At 34.5% G+C, this 23,563-nt stretch overlaps 4 protein-coding genes across 5 annotated transcripts in view; 2 read left to right on the top strand and 2 right to left on the bottom strand.

Annotated features, from left to right (window-relative positions):
* The first annotated feature begins 49 nt into the window (after positions 1–49).
* On the top strand, positions 50–800 carry LOC123696551 (essential MCU regulator, mitochondrial). The gene has a single exon (XM_045642822.1). The coding sequence runs from the start codon at positions 143–145 to the stop codon at positions 407–409; it is 267 nt and encodes an 88-aa protein (XP_045498778.1). The 5' UTR covers positions 50–142; the 3' UTR covers positions 410–800.
* Positions 801–1,310: 510 nt separating this feature from the next.
* Positions 1,311–16,730, bottom strand: LOC123696550 (protein flightless-1). The gene is made up of 22 exons (XM_045642821.1): positions 16,564–16,730; positions 16,364–16,474; positions 16,050–16,288; positions 15,586–15,747; positions 15,110–15,324; positions 14,370–14,592; positions 13,926–14,167; positions 13,355–13,514; positions 12,203–12,335; positions 11,941–12,054; positions 11,506–11,688; positions 10,819–10,952; positions 10,566–10,740; positions 10,193–10,359; positions 9,269–9,395; positions 8,731–8,852; positions 7,988–8,453; positions 7,650–7,759; positions 7,148–7,298; positions 6,514–6,678; positions 6,012–6,125; positions 1,311–1,585 (listed from the first exon to the last, which is right to left on the bottom strand). Exons 1-22 carry the CDS (start codon positions 16,624–16,626, stop codon positions 1,451–1,453), a joined length of 3,711 nt encoding a protein of 1,236 aa, XP_045498777.1. The 5' UTR covers positions 16,627–16,730; the 3' UTR covers positions 1,311–1,450.
* Positions 16,731–18,617: 1,887 nt separating this feature from the next.
* Positions 18,618–20,704, bottom strand: LOC123696131 (mitochondrial import receptor subunit TOM22 homolog). The gene is made up of 5 exons (XM_045642165.1): positions 20,453–20,704; positions 20,325–20,387; positions 20,150–20,247; positions 19,920–20,061; positions 18,618–19,023 (listed from the first exon to the last, which is right to left on the bottom strand). The coding sequence occupies exons 1-5, from the start codon at positions 20,567–20,569 to the stop codon at positions 18,958–18,960; spliced, it is 486 nt and encodes a 161-aa protein (XP_045498121.1). The 5' UTR covers positions 20,570–20,704; the 3' UTR covers positions 18,618–18,957.
* A 1,671-nt stretch (positions 20,705–22,375) lies between these two features.
* The window catches only part of LOC123696344 (inositol hexakisphosphate kinase 1), a 39,476-nt gene continuing 38,288 nt past the window's right edge, over positions 22,376–23,563 (top strand). For both annotated transcript variants that reach the window (XM_045642463.1, XM_045642464.1), the window contains exon 1: positions 22,376–22,727. The gene's annotated coding sequence lies outside the window, so the exon portion shown is untranslated. The remainder of the gene's footprint in view (positions 22,728–23,563) is intronic.

The following is a 23,563-nucleotide window of genomic DNA, read 5'->3' as shown; positions in this document are numbered from 1 at the left end:
ATCTACACTAAATTTATGACATTATGATGTCACAGTGTGTCGTGTGACAGCGTCAAAGTCAAGTCCGAACAGCTGCATTCTGCTGAAAGCTATTATTATTTTAGGATTTTCTCTACAAACTTGAGAAAATAAAATTACTAAAATGTATTTGAGACGATTTACACGTCTTGCTTTACAACAAAATATTAACGTAAGAAAAGATAACATACTATCGAAGCGAACGGCAACAACAACACCTAGTGGAGCTATACTACCAGAACCCGAGAAAACTCCTTTTGGGCTTTTGAGTGTTGTAGCCGCAGTGATTCCGGGGCTTCTTATTGGTGCGGCCATCAGCAAGAATATTGCTAACTTCTTAGAAGAAAATGAATTGTTCGTACCGTCCGACGACGACGATGACGATGACTAGACCCCCAAAAGACCGTAAATTACCAATATTTCGTTATGAATCTCTTATCGCATACTATGTAGACATTATCACTAAAGCGGGTATAAAAAAATAAACAAGTTATATTGTTAAATTTTATTGTAGGATGGTTACAAAAAATATTAAAATATTTGTGCAGAACACAATAATTCACAAAATATTATGTATGGTTATGTATTAAAATCAAATTTAATCATGTTAAGAAGCTTGATTCTTATAAAATATTTACACATTGTCTAAAACTTATTTCTTTATTGGCATATGTACATTTGCATTAGTATAATAATAATGTTCGATAAATATTCATGGCTTGTAACTATCTGAAAATTAAGCTAGTCAAATAATATTTAATTTATGTTCAGAAATGCCACTTGAAAATGACAAATAAAGATGAAATGGCATGATTCAGTCTTTTATTTGCATGGTAATCCTCTGTATGCATGTAAAGAAGGTATTTACAGATATCAGATATTATATCAGTAATAGGAGTGTACAGGTACAGAGAGAAACTATAAAAACATTTTAGAGTTGTGATGTCGCTTGTCTTCTGCAGTATTTTGTCAACATTGATACATCACTATTTTAGAAGGAGTAGTAGTAAAAAATGTCAAGTAAAAGATAATGACTAGCATTTGTTTACTTTAGTAATGATATAGTTTAAAATGATTTTGTCTTTTATCAATATTATTTGATATTTATTTCTCCGCTTTAACACATTTCCATTGGTATACAAATTTTTACTAAAAATCCCACTTATAAAATGTCAGTAATTACTTGATTTGATACATAAATTAGTATTGAGTAACCTAATTAAAATCTTAAATGTATAATGATAAAATGACTTAATTCATTGATATAGCCCTGTTAAACAATTCATATTATATGTAATATCAGACAGGAAGAGTATTGAAGGCATACACAATTTAAAAATACTAAAGATGCGCCAACAAAACATCTACATAATTTTAATATTTAGTAATGGCAACACTATATCAATGCATTAATTAATACTGTTGATAATTCTTATTCCGGAGGTCGTTTATGCTCTCCCCAGCCGTGGAAGCACTTGGTGAACCTGCGAGACTCTTTGTCTTTCAGTGTGAGGAACAGCTTTCTTTGTCTGTCTGGTTGCACTGTGTTCATGTGCTGAATGTATACCTTTTGAAGAAAATATAATTACAATTAATGTTTCGAAATTAATAATTATTACATTTATCAAACTTTAAACTGATTGAAAATTATATATGTAAATGTTTATATTTTATACTAGCTTCCGCCCGCGACTCCGTCCGCGCGGATGTCGGTCTTCGCGTGGATGCTTTATTTCTCCATTTGGAGTAGGTACCTCTGACAATAAAATCTTATAAATATCTATTGGACCCAATTCCCAAATACGGCTAGGCCTATAACAATACGCAACGTGTGTTCGCGGTTCTACGGAACAACGTCTATGGATAAAACTGAAAAATTAAGATTATTTTTTTTCTACGTATTTTTCCAGGATAAAAAGTATCCTATTTTACGCCCAGGATAATAAGGTATAATTATACCAAGTTTCATCGAAATCGAACCGCTAGTTTTCACGTGATGCCTTCACATACAGACAGACAGACAGACAGACAAAAATTTTTTTAATCACATATTTGGGTTTGGTATCGATCCAGTAACACCCCCTGCTATTTATTTTTTCAATATTTTCAATGTACAGAATTGACCCTTCTACAGATTTATTATATGTATAGATTTACTTTGTACTTTATTCAGACTTAATTAATTAATCTGACCATAAGTCCTTGACGCCGCCGAGTTATAGGGTCGCGAACTTGTAAAAACAAAACGTTAACCCGGCATTCTCGAGCGCGATTTTTTTTATTTTTATTTTGAAGAATATAATCTAAAAAAAAAAACTCGCTTCAGGAAGAAATAGACTGTTTTTATGATGACTTAGCGAATGCCCACGATACCGTATCTACTGAGTATATATTCTCTATGGGAGATTTTAATGCCCAAATCGGAATTCCTGAAAAATTCGAGAGACCCATTGCAGGCGAGTATGGTTATGGCATTAGAAGTGCTCGAGGTACGCGACTGATTCAATACGCACAAGAATATAACCTAAAAATAGTAAATACAATGTACAAATTAAACCCTAAAAATCGCTAGACTTGGATCTCTCCTAATAGAAACACAAGGAATGAAATTGATTATATTATGACGACGAAACACCGCTTAATCACGAAATACGAAGTACTACCATCTTTCACTTTTGGATCAGACCACAGACTAATAAGGGTAACTATTAACCTAAAATCAAAAAAGAAAAGCAGACGGAATTTTTCTAACCTGTCTAATAAGCTGAAAACTCTACCCGAGCAAGAATTATACCTTTCTAACCTTAACAAATTTATACCAGATCTCTTAATGGCTCAAAATATTTACAATGCGGAGGAGTACTACCAACAAATTATCCACCACATCAAGTCAAGTCTATCAAACATTAAAGGTTCACAAAAGAACAAAATACTGTCGGAAAGAGCGCTAGAACTGATGAAACAAAGAAGTACACTACAAAATAAACCTAAACTAAATAAATCCGATAAAGAAAATCTTAAAAAATTATACAAACTTACCAATAAAGAAATAAAAAAATGTTACGATTTCTACAGAACATCAACTATACAAAGACATCTCGATAACTCCAGATCTGCTAAAAAAGCTTTTAAAGAACTTAATCAAACCAAATCATGGGTACCTTTCCTGCAGTCTGGCGATAACAAATGCAAGTCTCGCACAGAAATAATAAAAACAGCTACCGATTTTTATGCTAACCTATACAGGGATCCACCCGCACAAAAGCAAACCAAGACTGACTACCACTATACAGACACAACTCCAACCGTACAGTTTACAGAAAAAGAAATCTTGAAACAAATAATGAGACTTAAGCCGGAAAAAAGCCCAGGGCCAGATGGGATCACTAACGAATGTATCAAGGTTGCGCAGACTCTACTACTGACACCAATCACCATCCTATGGAATAAAATACTCGAGGATGAAGCTGTGCCGCACCAATGGTTGGAATCTGAAATTACTCTGCTATACAAAAAAGGCGACCCAGCAGACTTGGGAAACTATCGTCCTATAAGCCTTATGTCTAGCTTTTACAAACTTTTTGCCTCCTGCTTGCTTGAAAGAATAGGCCCTGTTATCGATTCACATCAACCGATCGAACAAGCTGGGTTCAGAAGTGGTTTCAGCACATTGGACCATATCCAAGTAGTGGACCAGGTGATTGAGAAATTCTCAGAATTCAATAAGCCCTTGTACCTAGCCTTCGTAGACTACAAAAAAGCTTTTGATACAATTTCACACGAAAGCATCTGGGAATCACTGAAAGCACTAAACATAAACAAAAAATATATTAACATCCTAAATCAAATTTACAATAACAGTACAAGCAAAGTCAAGCTAGATAGAGTAGGCGAACCATTCAAGATAAGAAGGGGAGTCCGTCAAGGAGACCCAATTTCGCCTAAATTATTCATAGCCGTCTTACAACACGTATTAGGAAAATTACCGTGGTCCAATCGAGGCATTAATATGAATGGAAACATGCTTAGTCATCTCAGATTTGCCGATGATATAATATTGTTTGCGGAAAACCCTCACCACCTAAGTAAGATGATCAATGAACTTAACCAGGCTAGCAAAAATATTGGATTGGAAATTAATCTCGACAAAACAAAAATAATGACTAACCACACTGAGACGCCCATCTTACTGGATTCCCCTCTCGAGTACGTAAATAAATATATCTACTTAGGCAAACAGATTTCTTTTAGTAAGGAAAGAAACCTTGAAGAAGTAAACCGAAGGGTCGCAATTACGTGGAGCAAGTTCTGGAGCTTTAAAGAAATTCTTAAATCGCAACTTCCGCTAGCAACTAAAAAAATAGTCATGGACACAGCACTACTGCCCTGCCTCACTTATGGGTGCCCAACATGGACCTTCGACCACAAAATTAGATATAAAATCCAGACTTCGCAGAGAAGAATGGAAAGAAGCTGCCTAGGCATCAAACTTAGAGATAGGATAAAGAACATCGACATTCGAAAAAAAACAAAAGTATGTGATGCCTTAGGTTTTTCACTGAAGGGAAAATGGAAGTGGGCGGGTCACTTGGCTCGTTACAAAGACGACAGATGGACCCTCAGGTCAGTTAAATGGTCCGGGCCAAGAGGCACCAGGACAAGGGGTCGACCAAAGGCAAGATGGGCTGACGAAATAGTAGCAGTCGCTGGCGGAAATTGGCTGAACTTGGCCCAAAACAGGGATAAGTGGCATTCTTTGGGGGAGGCTTTTACCCGTACGGGGTCCATATAGTAACCTAACAACGAGTACTTAATTTTTCTAAATTATATAAACTAGATTAGTATCTAAATTATTCTACAATGTACTCAAACTGTAACTGTAACTAAAATTGTATATTCTTATGGAAAAATAAAGCTTTATTTATTTATTTATTTATTTATTTTAATCTAAAACTTACTAAGAACACAAAATCTGCCGGTTTCCGCATGACCGGAAGTCTGGAGGAGTCATTTCGTCTTCCGAAAAACGCGTTGCAGCATATAAGTCGCGAACTTTACTTTTTCAAAAAAAAAAAGTTTAAATAAACAAAAAAGGTAATTTTATTTTACAAAAAAAGGTCTCTTTTCATTTTTGTCCAAAGTTTAATTTTTTTTTACTTGAAGCATCATTAAAACTCAAACTCCCGGTTTTTTGAGTATATCTCGAAAACTGAGGGTGGTAAGAAAAATTGATATGAAATAACGATGATTAAAAAAAAGAAACCCACAAACCTTTTTCGGTCAGATTAAGAGAACCCACCAACATTTTTATCAGATTAAGAAAATATGCTTTCAGGATACCTAGATAAACCTCCCCTATGAAAATCTGACGCGCTCGAGTATTTCAAAAGGACTTTTTTTTTTCTGCATTTTCAAAAATTCATCGTAACTTATCGTCATGCCATAATCGTCAGTTTTTTTAAGGGGAGCTTTCTTGGGGCCTAATTAACACCCCTTCCGAAAATCTGACGCGCTCGAGTAAATTTTTTTTTTGTGCATTTTTGACGAATTTATATGCCTAGCCCCACCACGCAAACCGGCAGATTAGTATACCGTTGTTATCAGAGGCACTTGGGGCATACGTAGTATGAATATCTGACGCGCTCGAGAATGCCCAAGTAACTGTTTTTTTTTACATTTTTGAAAATCCGTACACGCCAAACCCACCGCTAAAATGGTTTTTACCATAGAAGCTTTTCTTTTCGAAATTATTTTCTCTTTCGATTTTGATAAGTCTCGACGACGCCGTTGAATTACGCCATTTAGCTACCTCGCCTCCCTATCTATTAAATTATTAAAAAATACTTATAGGCATGGTAGGTTATATACGCAACTTTATGTTGAGAGCACACTCCTTTTCAAAATGTTGCAGGTCAAAGTAATATTGAACTACAAACAAAGAAACTACGAACAATAATTAATTACTTTTACATTTATAATACAGTCATAATTACCTGGGCTGATTTATAAGCTAGTTTGATCTCAACCTCAGAACATTTAGCACCAAGCCACAGGAACACTTGCTCGCCGTTGTCGAGGATCATAATGTCGTCGTCCGCCAGGTCGTCCTGCACATATTATAATGTTATGTTAGCTTTGTCCAGTGTATTGTTTTGATACAGGAAGTTTAAAATGGAATTTTTTTTATAACTTAAATATGTAAACACAAAATAATTCAGCAGCTTTTAAAGTAAGTTTTTTAAGTTGTAGATGGTAAAAGTAGCAAATACATATTGTTTTAAAATCGCGCGTTTTAAGTGTTTCATTGATCATAAAGATAATATTGTCTCATGACAGGAACTCTTGTGTGTCTGGGCTTATCTTTTATTTAAGAAAGGATTAACCAATCTTGCCCATTTCTCGTAATACAGATCTTAAGTACTAAAGTTACTTTTGCCTTCATCTACAATACCATTCTCTAATATAATCATCAGTATTAATTTATCATTAACAAACCTGACAAAAATCAGTGCACTTCTCGGAGACAGTAAAGTATCCCTTCTCATTGGAGCATCGGAACAGTCGCGTGTAGTTGAGGAAGTCAGCGCTGGTGTCGTACGGCTTGCGGCCGCCCAGCGCCACCCAGAAGAAGTTGTCTGGTTCGCTGCCTTCTGTTAACACCTGGGGGAGAAATTTATATGATGAGGTGTTATTTACGGGGCAAATTTTTACGGGTAGATTAGAAATAATGAAGTATATCGAACATTTTGAAGAACGAGGGGGAAACCACAAATCTTGAAAATACTTGCAGCAGTTACTTGTAATAAATAGAACGAGAATAAAACCTATAATGTTATTATTTTTGATAGGGTCGTTAACAGAGACATAGGTAGATACTAGACGGACATGTGGAAAACTGCACATAAAAAAGGGCGTATAATTGAAATAATATAACAGTTAATCAACAAACTACAGTTATATAACTTAATGGCGCAAATTCATAAATTTATAAGAATATCAGTATTCCCTATTCTGTAATAATTGATCTACTCTTTTCTTTATGAAACAAAGTGTCAAAGTGTGTGGTTACTATTACATGATAAAAAATGAGATTTAAAATATGAAAATTCAATTTATCTGTGTGCATCACCTGCAAGCTGACCCACGGGCTATTAAACTTCTCCTCAGCGATGAGCTCGATGAGTCTCGCGGAGTCCGCGTCGCTGTGCGCGCCGATCCACGCGTACACGATCGCCGACGACGTCTCCTTGGCGCCCTCTAGCGGCACGTTCAATATGTAGCTAAACAAAAAGACATATTAATAGGAATAAAAACGGGAATAAAAAAATACTGGTGAAAACGGGTAATTACAAAAAAATATTATTATTGACATATTAATGGGAAATAAAAATAAGAATAAATAGTTTTCTACTGGCAGATAGAATTTTCAAGATTGGTTTAGTAGTTCTTATTAATTCATTACAAAACACAAAAAATATATATAATCCTACTAAGTAGTTTTACAAACAAATTTTCCTCATTATACACCATCCACATAGCTTTATGTATGCAGAAAAGTTAGAGTAAGACAGATTCAAATACAATACAACATTTAAATGTGTCGCATACTAATATAACCATAATAACCTTACCAGAAAGCCGAGTTAAGTTGTGTGGCATCAGCTTTGACCTGCACGAGTCGGGTACACAGCGCGGACCCATTGCTACGGAGCTCAAATAGTTCCACTGGTTGTCGGCCCTCCTGTGAGATTATATCAATATTTATGGAAATGGTTTATTTACCAAACATGGAAGTTAAAAAATATTAATATAAATTAATATTAATAAAAAATATATAATAATGCCCTTGGTTTCTCAAGAAATCGCTTAATATTCCTACTTATAATCACATTTCAAAAGAAACAAAACAGAGCGAAAAAATCCACACAATTCATACTTTGTAACTGCAATGAAAAATAAAATATCTCACCACTTTCGCGTTCCGCTTGCCATCCCTTATAATGAATCTCCTCTTAAAATGCGCCATAAACTTTAAACTCTCTTGCTGCTGATGCGTCCTGACCACATCCAGTCTCTTACAAAGCTGTTTGAACTTCCTCTCCAAGCCGAACGTGAAAGTCAACCAGCCCATATTGGGAGCCTTCCTTCCTTGCCAGAAGTACACAACCCAGGACGCAGATTCAGCCTCAACATCCTCATCGATTTCTTCTTCATCATCATCAACCGCAGGTACCACGTATCTGCAGAGAAACACGTAGCAATCGTGGCTATAGAACACTCCTAGTTCTTGGTCTGGCAGTCGGTCAAAATGCCTTCCTTCTAGAACGAAAGCTTCCATTGCTTCTAGATCTTCGTTCCATTCGTCTGCGAGGGTTTTTGCTTCAGCCGCTGACATCGCCGGTTGGCGGGGCGTGAATAACGCTGATAGATCCGTTCTGAAATGTTAATGGGATTAGTTCCTTATTCTTTTTATCCATGTTATTATTACATGAAATAGAAGTGCCAATTTTTGCTATTTAAAATCAAAATATGTCTTTGTTATTTAACCCATTGAGCGCCGAGCGGCCCGATCGGACCACGACACAATAGATTTTCTGTTGTCTGTGATTCCGGAGGCTGAGTTATTAAATTTTTACAGTCAGTCTTAAGCCAATACAAAAGAAATTTCTTAATCTCAATAATAAATCAATGTATTTTTTGTATACTACTTACTTGGTCTCTTGGTTTCTTGCCCATCCAGCCAGGTCGGCTCCGGTGCGAGCTACGGACTCGGCAGTGCGTGTGAAGTCCACTGCGATCACCTCCTCCCAACCCAGGAAGTATGTCTTGAACACCTGGAGGGAAAGTGTGTATGTTTATCGTTTCAAATAAAAGTATGATTACGAATGATTTAAAGGTTCAAATTCTATTCAATCATATAAATTCTAGTGAAAATGTTAGCCAAATGAAATGTTTTAGTTATTAATTAATAAAAAAAATGAATGAAATCGTATTACATAGCATAGTATTGTGTGCATTCTACGTTATTTTCAATTGACACAATATTTATTAAATAAAGCAAGTCTATTGATGTTAATTGTAATAATTGTTTATTCTGTTTTTATATTTTAAGCTTAGTATAGGATCAGATCGTGCCGTGTGTGATAATTGTCCTGAAATATTTATTTACATATTTATATTATTCAGTTTGTTCTTCCCAATTATCAAAACCAAATGAAATTGTGAAATAAAAGTGTATAAGTGCGGGTACCTGTGTCTCTGTGCCCTCCTGCAGTCGCGTGACGAGCGCGTGTTGCGGGCGCGGCACCATGTTGAACAGCTCCTGCGCCAGCTTCACCGCCGCCGCGCGAACCAAGCGGGACGACTTCTTGCCGAACCTAAGAACGGGGTATTTTAATTAATAGTCTATTTAAAATTGGTTTAAACAGTTATTTCAAGGAAAATTTATTCACGTGAATTTGTCGTTCGTCTTTAATTTAGTCTAGTCGGGAGTGGTGGAAAAATGATATTGTATTATAGAAGTGGGGTAGTTAGATTGTTCTGCTTCGTCCTAAAAATCTTAATACATATAAATCTCGTGTCACAATGTTTGTCTTCAATGGACTCCTAAACCACTTAACCGATTATAATAAAATTCGCACACCATGTGCAGTTCCATCCAACTTGAGAGATAGGGCGTTTTTCCATTACCCGGCCCGGCACCGGCACCAGCGCCGGCGCCAGCGCCGTGCCGTTGCCGGGGAAGCAAAAATGTATGAAAATGTATGGCTCGCTTTTTCACTTACCGGCGCCGACGCCGGCACGGCATTGAGTCCTGCCGGCGCCGTCGCCGTCGCCAGGGTAGCAAGCTTCCCACTTGTGCCGGCCGGCAAAATTGCATATGTATTGCATATTTATATGAATTGTCATATCAGTACTGTACCACTCACCGGGCGTAAACCGGCATCGACACCGGCGCAATGGAAAAACGAAGTCCCGGTGCCGGTACCGGTCCCCGACCATGCCGTTGCCGTGCCGGAGCCGGGCCGGGTAATGGAAAAACGCCCATAGGATAGGTTTTATCCCAGAAATCCCTAGGGAACGGGAACTATGCAGGTTTTTCTTTGAAAACGCGGGCGAAGCCGCGGGCGGGAAGCTAGTATCTATATAAATTCCCTGCAGCCGCGTCACTGACCACACGAACACGTCGGTGCGCGCGTCCAGTATGTACACGTTGCGCGTGGCGAGCACGTCGCGGGCCAGCTGAGCGCCCTCCGCTTGTGGCAGCTCCAGGTAGCCCATGCCCAGCTCCACGCGGTACAGCCTCGGCGCTGGCCAGCTGAAGTCCTCAGGCACATGCTCCTGGGGAGAGGAAAATTAATTATTTTTACAATTGCAAAAAAGTTCCAAATTAAAACAATTTCAATTATTCGAAAAAGGAAATCGCAAAATAAAATTTTTGTAAAACTTTTTAAATCAATTCTGCAAAAGACAAAACCAAGCAAGGAAAAAGATCTGAAAATAAAGCATATATCAATATGCATAAATTATAACGTAACATGACTTACCTCAGGAACAAACGGCATATCTCCATCGTAACCAAGAACTTCCCAAAAGCTTCTGGGCTCCTTGCCTGGAGGTTCCGTAATTAATTCAGCCTTATTCTTCCTTTCTTCTTTGTTGATTTTCTCCGCGAACAGTCGAGCTTTCGATTTGAGCGTATTCTTGGCTTTTTTGCCATTCCTGGGAAAATGGAAAAGTGTTAAAAATATCCCAAATTTCATAAGAATAAGTATAGAACATGTTTGATTCATAACTTACCATAAATATATAATCAGTCCTGTATCCAGGACAAAGACGTATCTCGGATCGAGTGAAGCAGCTTCTACGGCCACTGGCTCTAAGTGGATACTACTGCCAGCTCCGTGAACACGGTACAAACGTGTTACATAGTGCTGAAAGTTATGACAATGAATAAAAAATGTTCTGGAATCTGGATTATACAGGACAGTAATTAATGCGTGAATCGTGATATGCGACTTTGTGAATAAAGAAGATAAAGAAGAAATTTTTGTTATTAACCCCTGTAATGGCACAATATAAAAATTAAAAATAATTTATTAACTATTTTATCACGTTAAGAATGAATGTGAAAATTTACTGTGTATAAAAAGTACCATTAATAATTATGCATTAAGGCTTAGACAGTTTTGCAGCAAATTTTCTTGTCTGACAATGATGAATGCTTATCAGGAAAAATTATAGTTGACTAGTGGTCCGCCCCGGCTTCGCCCGTGGTACCTACATGTTTAAACTATCCTATCTCTCAAGTTGGATCGAACTGCACATGGTGTGCGAATTTTATTATAATCGTTTAAGTGGTTTAGGAGTCCATTGAGGACAAACATTGTGACACGAGATTTATATATATTAGAAAAGATTATATTCATAATAAATGAAAATGATCATTAGAAATAGAACACAGTATTTATAAAACCATACACTCACCGGATCATCCACAGTGAAGAATCCTGATGGTGTCCTACTACCATTAATATAAACAGGCGGTAAAGGGAACAACGCCAAAAACTCCGGCGTCTCGTCCGCTTGCTCGTGGCGTTGCGTGCGTTTCGCGCCCAGGAAGTTGCGCAGGTTCACCGCGTGCATCGCCGCACATGCGCCTTTGTCCAGCTATAGATAATATATTGGTAATACAATTCGAAATTTGAAAGAAAGTTCAAAATTTGAAATTTGATTTTTTGTTATATAATAAAAGGCGTCCATAATACTTTCCTTATTCATGCATTTAAAAATAAGAAAAATATTGCAGGCAATTACCTAAATGGACAGATATATTTTATAATTTATGTTAATCACTTAAATATTTTATAAAAAAATATGTTAAATATTTCGTATGCATGGATGGGTATAAGGAGTACTTACCGTAGCTTTAGATCCGATCCAGAAATGAATATCCCAAGAAAGCTGTCCTTGCTCTTCAATTGACGTTTTCAAAATGATGTAACAGTCGCCTTCGAAGAATTTTCCGTGCGCTACCTGCAATCACAAGAAAAATAAAAATCTATTTATTTATCGAAATATGTGTCGTATTTTTTTTTTGTTTTTTCGCTGTAAAAAGAAAAATAAGATTAAACTATTTTGGAAACTCAACAAAAGTTGATAAAATATGTCGTATAATACTCACTTCGTCAACAGGGGCTGGGATAAAGTTCTCGATCTCCCACACTTGTAAGCCTGGCGTCTGGCCCGTGTCCTCATCAAAGAACTCCGAATAGTCCAATGGCGGCTTCTCTAAGCTTTCGTCCCAGCGCTTTGGCCTAAAAATACAAAATAAATACTATTAATTTGAAGAGTATACTGGTTATGAATTTTGACACGATTTCAAGGAAAAAGTAATTCAATAAATTTAATTACCTTGTTTTTATATAAAATACCATAATAATTGCGGCCAATTATTCAGTAAAAGCAAAATGGAAGGAACTTCTTATTGGCAGGAGACATGTGAATTATTAATGAAAGATAAATGAAATAAACTTCCCGTGAAGGAAATCTTAACAAATGAGTAAGGCAATGTTTACAAACATGTTTACAAACATGTACGTCAACAAAGTGGAAATAATCTGTAACAGTTCTACATTGTATTTAATATTTATATTGGTCACAATGAATTAATTTGTAGCTATCAGAGTTTTATAAAGTAAAAAAAATCATGATACCCCAGACACAATGAAATAGCAACAGTCTAAGTAACAAAAAAAACTTACTTATGAAATTTTCTACTTCTGGCTTTTCTTTTGGCTTTATAACGTGCCTATATTATTTACGCGAAAGTTATAATATGTTATATATGAAGCTATATAAATTGTTATTTGAATGAATGAATAGAAATATTAGTGCCCGCGGCGTCCAACATGCACTATCGGGTCCAATGTGTCGTTTGCTAGTGTGTTAGATGTTCTCACTAATTTATGAATTACACCGCAAATGTTTTAGTAAATACATAGTTTTTAAGCCTGTTTGTGTCAATTCCAAGATGTGAATCGAATAATTTAAAAAGTTAAAAAGTGTGCGTGTACTAGTGTTCACACGTAAGAAGTGAAACTTCATTATGACCTTATTTAAAAAAAAAAAAAATACTATATGCAACTTTACAGAAATACGTCGAATCACGCGTGGTAGGGATAAGAAAAAGATGGCGCGTAACTGAAAAATGTCACGCGTAACGAAAAAATGTTACACTACATTTTTTTCCAACCCCGATAAAGAAGTCTCACTTCAAAAATGTTCCTAGTTCGATGTCATGTGTTCCAGGTTTGACCTGGCTGGCAATACTCACTTGAGCTCGCTATTGGGCTGATCGCGCAGCTCGTTCGCGTTCTGCGTGTTGGCCTGCTCCTGCATGCCGCGCAGGATCACCGCGGAGTCCTTCTGCTCGGGCTCCGCGCGACCACGGCGCAGGCGCAGCTTGCGCGCTATCGGGTCCGACTTGCCGTTGCCTAGTGGGGAGTCACGTGGTTTAGATGTGTCACTTATTGGTTAATGTTGTGTACATTTAACAGTCAAAGACAGAATTTGCTGAGCGATAAATTTACAATGCGATATAGCCAAACTTTAAAGATTCCTAAACGCGAAATTCGTTCTGTGGCTCTATTCAAAACGCTCATGTTGTGTCAATCATACAAAGACCATGTATTGAAAGTCACATTGTGGCAATGAAAACAATGCCATAACGCGTTCTAAATATTGGTCAGTTTAGCTATGGCTTATTTGGGCTTTTTTCAAACAAATTATATTTATTTTTCTAAAAAAAAATATCCTACATAAATTCCTTCATTCACAAAAAATAGATCACATCACTTAATTTCTGTTTTATACATATTTTCAGTAAGATAACAAAAATTGCTTACAACTTGGTGCTGCTAATTCCGGAGTGGCAGCCCCAGCCAACTGCAACTGGGTTTGTAGAGAGAAGTCCACATTATAGTACTGAAGGCCAGAACCCTTCGGCCTCTCCACAGGTTTCGGCGGCATAACTAGTTCTGGGTTGCCATGTAATTGTAGACTTTCTAAATCACTCAGCAAATGTATCGCATCTGGCAATGTTATTAGCTTATTGCAGCTTAAATTTAGTTTTTTGAGGGATCCACATCTGTGAAAATGTATGCATAAGTATATATTTAAATTTAATTTTAAACAATTTCATGAAACAACAGTATTCATTTGATATTTCCAAATAATATTTAAAGTTGAAAAAAAAAACTTAAAAAATTGTCTTAAATAATTGATTCTGCACTAAGTTCAAGGATTTTCTTTCAATCTTAGAAAATAAATTTAAAACAACATAATTTTACCTGCAAAGTCCCTCCGGTATCATCTTCAATAAGTTATTTGCAGCAGAAAACACCTCCAGGGCTCCAAGCTTGCCAATCCCTGATGGTATTCCCTCAAAGTCCAACTGATTATCATCAACGTGAAGCCTCCTCAAGTTTTGCAATTTACATAATGATGCTGGCAATGCAGTGAGTTTGTTACGTGATAGATTGAGACTTTCCAACTTCTGCCAGATGTCCATTGCTGTAAAAAAAAACATGTTTTAAGTATATTTATAAGACTTATTTCAAAAACATCATCTGACTATTACAATAGCTCATCTAAACTAATATTATAATGAGGAAAACTTTGTTTGTTTGTTTGATTGTAATGATGCTCATAAACTACTGGACCAATTTTAAAAATTCTTTCACCATTCGAAAGCTACATTATCCATGAGTAATATAGGCTATATATTATCACGCTAAGACCAACAGGAGCGAAGCCACGCGGGTGAAACCGCGCGGCTCAGCTAGCTTTGAATAAACTCATACAACATAATAAATGCATTTCAAATATGTATATTTTATTGTGACCAGTCTAAATAGTTAATTCAACTCAATTATTGACTTGATACAAACTTTCGATTGTATTTGACTTTTTTCTTCAGCACTTATATATATGCTTTTGGCATTGATTAAAAGCCTCATTCTAGACTGGACAGTCTATGTCCCAAAGCTCTTGGAAATTTCGTAAGGATGATAAAAAAAACGAGTTTCACCTGAGGAAACTTCATTAATCTCATTATCACTAAGGTTAAGCCTCTTCAAGTTCTGCAATGAATACAACGCGTCAGGAACCTTGGTGAGGGCATTCATTGACAAGTCCACGTCAGATAAGTTACATAGGGTGTCCAGAGATGTAGGCAGGTTGGCGAGTGTGCGCTGTGTATTACGCATGTGCAGTGTTTCCAAGCTTTGTAGTGAAGGTAATTGCCTTAAATAAGAAAAAAATTTTAATAGCTGGATTAACAAGAAATAAGAAGCAAGTCTTAATATGTGTAAATAATAACATTAATATTGTTCTACAGGGTGGATTTACGAGATGGTTTAGATATGTGACCTTACTGACCAATCGCAAAAATCCATCCTGTATGCAGCAGATCAATAATACTAGTTGAATAAAAAGAAACATTTTTAAAATGAATATTCATATAAATATTGTAAATTTACATGAAATAAACACTTTATAACTCACCTCAACTGAAATAGACCTAGTGGGTTGTCATTTAGAATGAGAGTTTGCAAGTTCACCAGTCTTCTAGTCTGAGGGGGCAGAGTCTCCAAAACATTATTGGACAAATCCAAAAACAGTAGATCCGTTAATTGCACAAATAATGTGGGTGGGATGCTTTCAATCCTAAAATTTTAGTAGTGTTAATCATATTTTCCTATTACTATCACTTTTAAATATTTGTTTTATTCTCGTTCTGAATCAAATGGATATCACATGGATCTTAGACTAATTCTAGTTTTTGATTCATTTTTTGCCATATTAACTTTACATTAGTTATTGAATTAAACAATAAGTTACATCATTTTAATTATAAATAATAAGTGTTCAATACTGATAATATTGTATTACTTATTTATATGAAGAATGCAAACAATAAAGAATATCACTTATTTATGAAATGACTCATATCAAACTATGAAACTTACTTGTTGTGGCTAAGATTTAATACAAGCAATGATTTAGCCTTTTCTAATCCTTCTGGTACTTCCTTGAGTCTATTGTGAGAGAGGTCAAGTGTTGTCAACTCCTCTAAGTGAAATAGCTCAGCAGGAATCCCAGAACTTTTTACCTTATTATGCCTTACATTTAATGACCTCAGGCATTTCAGTTCTGTCAATTCCCCAAATAGTTTCTCTAAATCATTTTTCTTCAGCGATAAGTTTTCCTAAAAATATTATAAGTTTATAGATACAGCATACAGAAACAGTCCAATAATATTAGAAAATATCAACCTAATTACCAATTTCATGAGCTTTCCCAATTCCTCGGGGACATCCGTTAAATTTGTTTTATCGAGTCGAAGCCATTGCAGGCCTGTCATATACCGAATCGCATCAGGAAATTTACCATCCTGAAATTAGAACAACATTTAGACCAAAATCTTCCTGAGGTTAGCAATATGACATCATACGCGATACAATTATTAAAGTAAATACATACGCTAAAATCATTGCAAGTAAAATCTACTCCTCGCACAAATGGCAATAGACCAGTATTTGCCATATTTACATTCGTTTTTTAACAATTAATAACATTTGAAATCAATTATTTTCAACGATCTCATTAATTTTCTTTGTATTGACAATTAAATAATGACATCTCATTCTCATATGACAATGATGTTCGTAAATTGACAGTGACGTTGACTGTAAATTGTTTCACATTACCATTATTCAAAAAATTATATACATAATGTAGTATGGAAAAAAAATGTTCTTCAAAGTTTATAGTTAAGATAACGTTTACAGCTTTATGCTGTTTGTTTTTAGCTGCTCGAAGTGGGTCAACATTTGTTCTGCCGTTTTACACCACGTTTTTAAACGTTCCAAATGTTAAATTTCACTATAACATCAGACGGATACTCTTTATATTTTCTAATTTGAATCCTCATTTCTAAGAGCTAGCGTGCAAGAGCAACTTTTGTCTCCGCAACTATTTTGTCTCTCCCATCAACTCTATGGACTATTAAGAAAGTGCACACACGTATAGGTAAACCAGAATCTGATGGCAATTAGGGAAATCAAAATTTTGAGTGTGCAACCCTAGGGAAAAAGGACTGAACTATCTTGATACGGCTTATTTTTTATTTTGTCCTCAACATCATTAGTCACATTACATAAGTGAACAATAATGTACTTAATAATGAGATATCCACTTAATATTATGTAGGTACATACTTACATGTGTATTATACATATAACTTTTATCTATGATATACATATTATTATTTACACATACCTATATTTGTATATTCATTATCATTATGCCATGTAAAAATATGGATGTAATGATTATGCAGATCAAAACTAGATAATGCTAATAATTTTTTTATAAAATAAATAAAAACTATGTTTATTTTCGTAAGTATTAACAGATACACACAATATCAAATTGACTTGGACAGCTTGGACTTGACGAATAGCCGTATTGGAAACTCTTGTAATAAGTTTTCATAAAATTATATTGTAATCAACAAACAATATTATAGTTACCTACTTATAATATGTATTTTTAATTTTAAGTATCAAAACGGGTAAGTCCAATTTACCAATAAAATATTCAACATTGAAAATTGTGATGTGTTTGACCCTTCTTCATCGAATGTTTTTCCATACACGTTATAAACAACATCTCTTGTTGTGATTGCAGCGGCTTTTTCGACATTTTCGAAGATTTTTTAGACAAATCCTAAAAATTATTCATCAATTCCAAAGAAGACAAATAATTTAACAACCAATTTGATAGTTGTCAAATAACATTGCCATATGAAAATCTTTTATTTCTTAATAATTATAAATATGCCATCAGATTCTGGTAGACCTATAGCGACGCAACTCCCCATAGAGTTGATGGGAGAGACCCAGAGAGACCTGTGGGGGAGACAAAATGGTTGCGGAAAGGTTGCGGAGACATAAAGTTGCTCTTGCGCGCTAGCTCTAACTCTCCCACCTCTCACTTGCACTGGATATGATTGGGCAGTCCCCCTTCTAGGTGGAGCAACTCTTTTCTTTATTAATCACTCAATTGCTTATATAACTCAATTGGAACATGTAATGTAGTCTATGACTAGATCACTGGAACTATTAGAGAAAAGAAGAATAATAATTATAATCTTGTATTCTATAGTAATACTAGTTTTGGAAACAAATTTAAATTAAATCTAAGCCAGTCTTGAATACAGATACACAAACGTTATCATTAAAATTGGTCCTGCTGTCCATCTAGGAGGAATTTGGTGATTACACACAGAAATAACAAATGTGGTTAACTTAGTTTGTATCTCCATGTGCTTTCATATTATAATACTTATAATGTTTTCATAATGTAACATTAGCACACATTTGTGAAAAATATCAAGAGTAAGGAATCACTATTACTAAGCTAGCCAGCCACAATCATACTAGTTTCCTTTCTTGCAAATATAAATTACTAATAATTTGTGTCATACTGATGTAATTATGTGTATCAGAGAAGGCAAAAATAAACCCAATGCATTATATTTTAGACATTTTATTCCTCTATTAGGTATCAACAAAATAATATCTACATTCTCAAAATCATATGTATACATACTTCATTTGTCGTTGAGACAAAACCATAAAATAAAGGTAAAATATGAAATGCACTTTTAAGAATTCTCACATTACCAGTTTTGGCATTTATGGTAGACCTATTGCAATATTTCAATTTTTTCATTTGATTGCCAGATGACAAATTACTTGCCTATTCAATTAACTAACTTTAAAGCATTTTACATGTTAACACTATAATGTGTATTTATAATAATAACATAATTAAGTGCAAACTATTGTAATATAATATAATTTGGTTTCTTTATCGTGGCATTGGAGGTAGGCTGGGCATAGGTCCTGTCATAGAAGCATTTGTTCCCAGTAACACCTGAAATAAAAATAAGAATATCAATATTGATTTCATTTTTAATTCGTTTCACTTAATTAAAAAAATTATGCCGTTTCAATGTTAATATAGTCTGTACTTCTGTAGTCTTTCTTTGTATTCTCTGGGATAAATAAAAAATTATAGATGTGAAGTATAATGGATGTCTGTGACTAAAATATGGAGAGCAGTGGTGGCTCAGTGGTGAGACCTCGGACTTTGAATCGATAAGTCCGGGGTTCGAGACCAGGCGAGCGCGCAGGAAATAAATTGATTTTTCAATTTATCGAATTAAAAAGTTCGACGACATGTGTCATCCACCAACACGCACTTGGCCAGCGTGGTGGATTATGGCCTGTACCCTCATAGGAGGCCTGTGTCCCAGCAGTGGGAACGTATATGCTGATGATGATGACTAAAATATGATAATTGATAGGCATAAACTAGCTAAGCTCATTATCCCGTCTTCTATTTGAATGCTGAAAAAAGTATTGAAATAATATTTTTACAGCAAACTTAATTTTAAGTAATAATATTAAGTATGTATTATTTAAATTTAATCATTAACATTCACCAAATAGTGAAAGTCAAATCAAAGAAGTGTAACCAAAATAAAGATTTTAACAATAATATTTAGCTTACAATCTCTGTAATGGTCAGAGCATCTTTCACAAGCATTTTAATGAATTGAATAGCAAAGATAACATTTCACATTGTTTTCATGTAGATTCTGATTCAGGTTACCTGAGTCCTGATGTCTTCTATTTGTATCAATACAACTCTAAATATAAAACAAGCCGAGTTGTTTTGTCATAAACAAAAAAAATCTTTATCATCAAGAGAAACACTATAATAATATTATGTATATTCATTGGCCACTTGATATTGACATGACTTACCTGTTTTTGTTGTGACTTCTGCATTTCTTCAACTTGTGCACGTTCAACCTCAAATATGACTGGAGCAAATAAAATGACTGAGGAGCTTGCCACAATCCACATCAGGGATCGAGATAATTGGTATAAATTTTTTACACCTGACCTAAAAATAAAATTAATTTTATTACATAATAAAACCACATAAGTTAATTACGAAGTGTAAATAGAGATAAAAATATTTGTTGTCTTACCAAGTATTTGTAGTAACAGTGTGTGTGCCATTTCGGACACATTCTGGGAACATTTCTGTCAATCCCCATAGTCTCTCAGACAATGATTCATCGGGTTCCTGAAACAGCAGCACTTATTACTGAATACATTTCAAAACAAGTAAATGTAAATTCAAATAAGAAGTATTACACTCACATCATCATATTCTTTGAGGGATAGAATATTGGGCGGGTTACTAGCTGTAGGAGACGTCCCCAACTGTCAACAATAATTGTTATATAAAGAAACATTCAAAATCAATTTTTATCACATCATTAACGTACCGTAGGGGTAATGAATGTATCTTCAGGTCTACGTTCTGGAGTATCATCTTTGCTTGCTGTCAAAGATTCCATTCCGCTGTCGCTCTGTTCGTTTTCATCAGCCAATTCCATTAACATATTACAGGTTTTTAATTTAATATACGATTAATGAAATTCACTACTCTGTACAAGTTAATAACCTCGTGTTATAATTCACAAAATTATTGAGAAGACCAATCTCCTCACTTTTGTCTACGATTTTTTTTAATACCATAGATAATTAAGTACACATATAGGTTATGTAAAATTCACTAGTGTGATATCTGTATTGTTTATATATAATATAATCTATGGTTGATTTCGTTTGAGTATATTTATTCTGTGCGAATGTCTTGCTATCATTTACTTGCTCTGTGGCTATCATTAATTTGGAAATTATTTGGACGGTAAAAAAGTAGGTAGGTATTGTAAAACTTTCTTCACTTTTAAATTTTTTTTATATTAATTAGATAATATTATACTATAATAATATTATGTAATTAAACTTAAAACCTATTCCATATTAATTAAATAGGTTTTAAGAATAATTAACATATTATCATAAGTCTATAATATAAATAGACTGATCAATATTTATTTTGACCCAGATCGTGTTTATTTAACTCAATCACAGAAAAAAAGGCGGATTGAATCTGTATGAAATTGGGTAAAATATATAATAAGTAATAAAAACACTCAACGATATAATTTATGAGGTTTTTTGTTTTTTTTTTATTTTAGATCGATTATAATCTACCATAATAGGTACTTGCTCTATGTTATAATCTGGATGAACACATTTCTTTTTACCTTAGGGCGTATTCAGAAAGAAAGCTTGAAACTTATAAGCGCTTATCGGCGCTTGTCATCTTCATATATTTTCCTGCGCGGGTTACCAACGCTGACAAGCGCCGATAGGCGCTTATAAGCGCTTATAAGTTTCAAGCTTTCTTTCTGAATACGCCCTTAGATTATATACCCATAAACATATGTGTATAATCTAAGCTTTTTACAATCTACATTGCCATTATTATGGAGCTCCACGCACCGTCCACGAGCGAAGCGGCCGCGGCAGCCGGCCGCGGCAGCCCAAGAGTGCTTTTCTATCAGAGATGTGCTATGCTATGTTGCTGTGGATGCGTTATCATCGAATCATATTCATTGATGCACAATTCACATTTAGCTTAGCACTTGGAAACGGATTCAGTTAAGATACGTTTTTAATGGAAGGATGCTGTGTGCTATGAATGTGGATGCATCGCATAGCTCGAGCTTCACATTTTACTCGCATCGCTACTTAGCTTAGTTACAACGTACCAGCTTATTACATTTTCGTAGCATAGCTGCTAAGCATAGCTGCATAGCACATCTCTGGTAGAAAAGCACCCTAAATCTAGTAATCATAGAATTTATTTACTTGGCATTCATCTGGAGAGCTGCATGTACAGGGACGATCAATAATCATGGTAAATAATTAGTTAAATGTAATACATTCTTCAATAAATACTGTTTAAAACGTAGTATATATTTATTTAATAATTTGGAGATTCTGAATAATTTTTAATAACGCTTGTATTTCAATTTCAAACTTTTTCAATGACTTCTCATGACATGATTCTATTAATTTAAAAAAATAAAGAAATAAAAACTTCGTTTACAATTATTGTAATGCAACAATACAATAGTTTAGAAAAGTTACCATCGCATATTTGTATGATTATTGTTTATTTTTAAATTGTATTTATTTACAATAAAAAATAAAAATTATAATTAGGTATCATTACGTTTGTTCCGTAAACAAGATTTAAAACCTTATTTAAAACGTGTCCATATCTGCATTCAGGCACTTTTTGTTCTGTAATCTATGGTATCGTTCTAAATTTTATTATCTGTCAAGTTGTCAATTCTGTGGTCAATTCGACAATTTTGATTTTCGCAGCATTTCGCAGTTTCTCCGTCACTAAAAAAATCTTTGTTTTTTTCTTTTCGTACGCCCGATATTTAAGTTCACATATTATATTAATTTGTGGTAATTTGTTTAAATTGTTGGTTGAACTTGTATAATTTCCTTTAAAAAGTTTACGTGTTAAATTGAATTGTGTTAATTTGTGCTAAGCGAGAGCCCCATCTTTGCTCAAAGAAAGTTTGTGAACTATAGTGATTTATATAATAGTATACGCACTTTTTTGAAATATATGCAAAAATATCGTCAGTTGACTTGAGTCGATATCGTGTCTTTCATTTTAATAACATAAAGGTAAGCATAATTTTATTCATTGGGTTGACTAAAAAGTCTCATTGTTTTTAGCAAAATTGATTTTAAATACTTAATTGTTAAGCTATATAACTTTTTTCGTTTATATTTTTTGTTAGGCTATTGTGATGAACTATATAATAACAGATATAATGGCAGATCCTGAGATAAGTGCATTCCAGCAAATATAACAACTCTTTAGCATTACATTATTAATAATTATAAGTATAGATTTGGTGTAACATAATCTTAAGGTTTTTAATCTACTAATATATAATAATAGGTAAATGGCTATGTAAATATACACCTCAACAAATGAACATGCAACACACATCACAAATAGACAAACCATCCAATCGATTGGATTGAAAAAGCTCTCCACGTAATACGCCACCCTGAACTATTCATATAGGTGTTGAGTGAATGAAATTGTGACCAGCTGCAAGTATGTTTCAATGTTAAAACTGCCTAATATAAAAAAAGCGTATTTGTAACTCTAGAAAATATTTATAATAAATTACCCCTTAACATTATAAAATGCACCAGCTTGAGACGTCAATGATGGTTCAAGAAAAAATCTTTTTGACTATATAATTGAAATTACTTTCTATTTACTAACAGAATATTTTAACCATAATAAATGAGAAAACTGACATTACTTAAATTTTCTAAAAAAACCATGTCATTTACCTACTTCAATTTTAACTATGGATCTTTAGACCCGATTTCACCAATATTTTCTAAATCAGAAATTTATCGAGCTTCAAAATAAACATGTATTTTAACATCGTTGTCAACTCTTCAGGTCCCAAGAAGGAAATCTAACAGCCGATTATCAA

The sequence above is a fragment of the Colias croceus genome, chromosome 12 (assembly GCF_905220415.1).
Source record: "Colias croceus chromosome 12, ilColCroc2.1".
NCBI classification, from domain to species: domain Eukaryota; kingdom Metazoa; phylum Arthropoda; class Insecta; order Lepidoptera; family Pieridae; genus Colias; species Colias croceus.
Note: the sequence above shows the minus strand (reverse complement) of the source record. Positions and strands in the feature narration are given on the sequence as shown.

Excerpts from the sequence above, each read along its gene's own strand:
- LOC123696551 (XM_045642822.1), top strand. The coding sequence starts at position 143 with ATGTATTTGAGACGATTTACACGTCTTGCTTTACAACAAAATATTAAC.
- LOC123696550 (XM_045642821.1), bottom strand. The coding sequence starts at position 16,626 with ATGGCAAATACTGGTCTATTGCCATTTGTGCGAGGAGTAGATTTTACT. Across the intron at positions 15,325-15,585 it reads CTAGGTCTATTTCAGTTGAG|GCAATTACCTTCACTACAAA; the intron begins GTGAGTTATAAA and ends TTCTTATTTAAG. Across the intron at positions 14,593-15,109 it reads GATTAATGAAGTTTCCTCAG|CAATGGACATCTGGCAGAAG; the intron begins GTGAAACTCGTT and ends TTTTTTTTACAG.
- LOC123696131 (XM_045642165.1), bottom strand. The coding sequence starts at position 20,569 with ATGTTAATGGAATTGGCTGATGAAAACGAACAGAGCGACAGCGGAATG. Across the intron at positions 20,248-20,324 it reads CCCTCAAAGAATATGATGAT|GAACCCGATGAATCATTGTC; the intron begins GTGAGTGTAATA and ends CTGCTGTTTCAG. Across the intron at positions 20,062-20,149 it reads ACTGTTACTACAAATACTTG|GTCAGGTGTAAAAAATTTAT; the intron begins GTAAGACAACAA and ends TTTTATTTTTAG.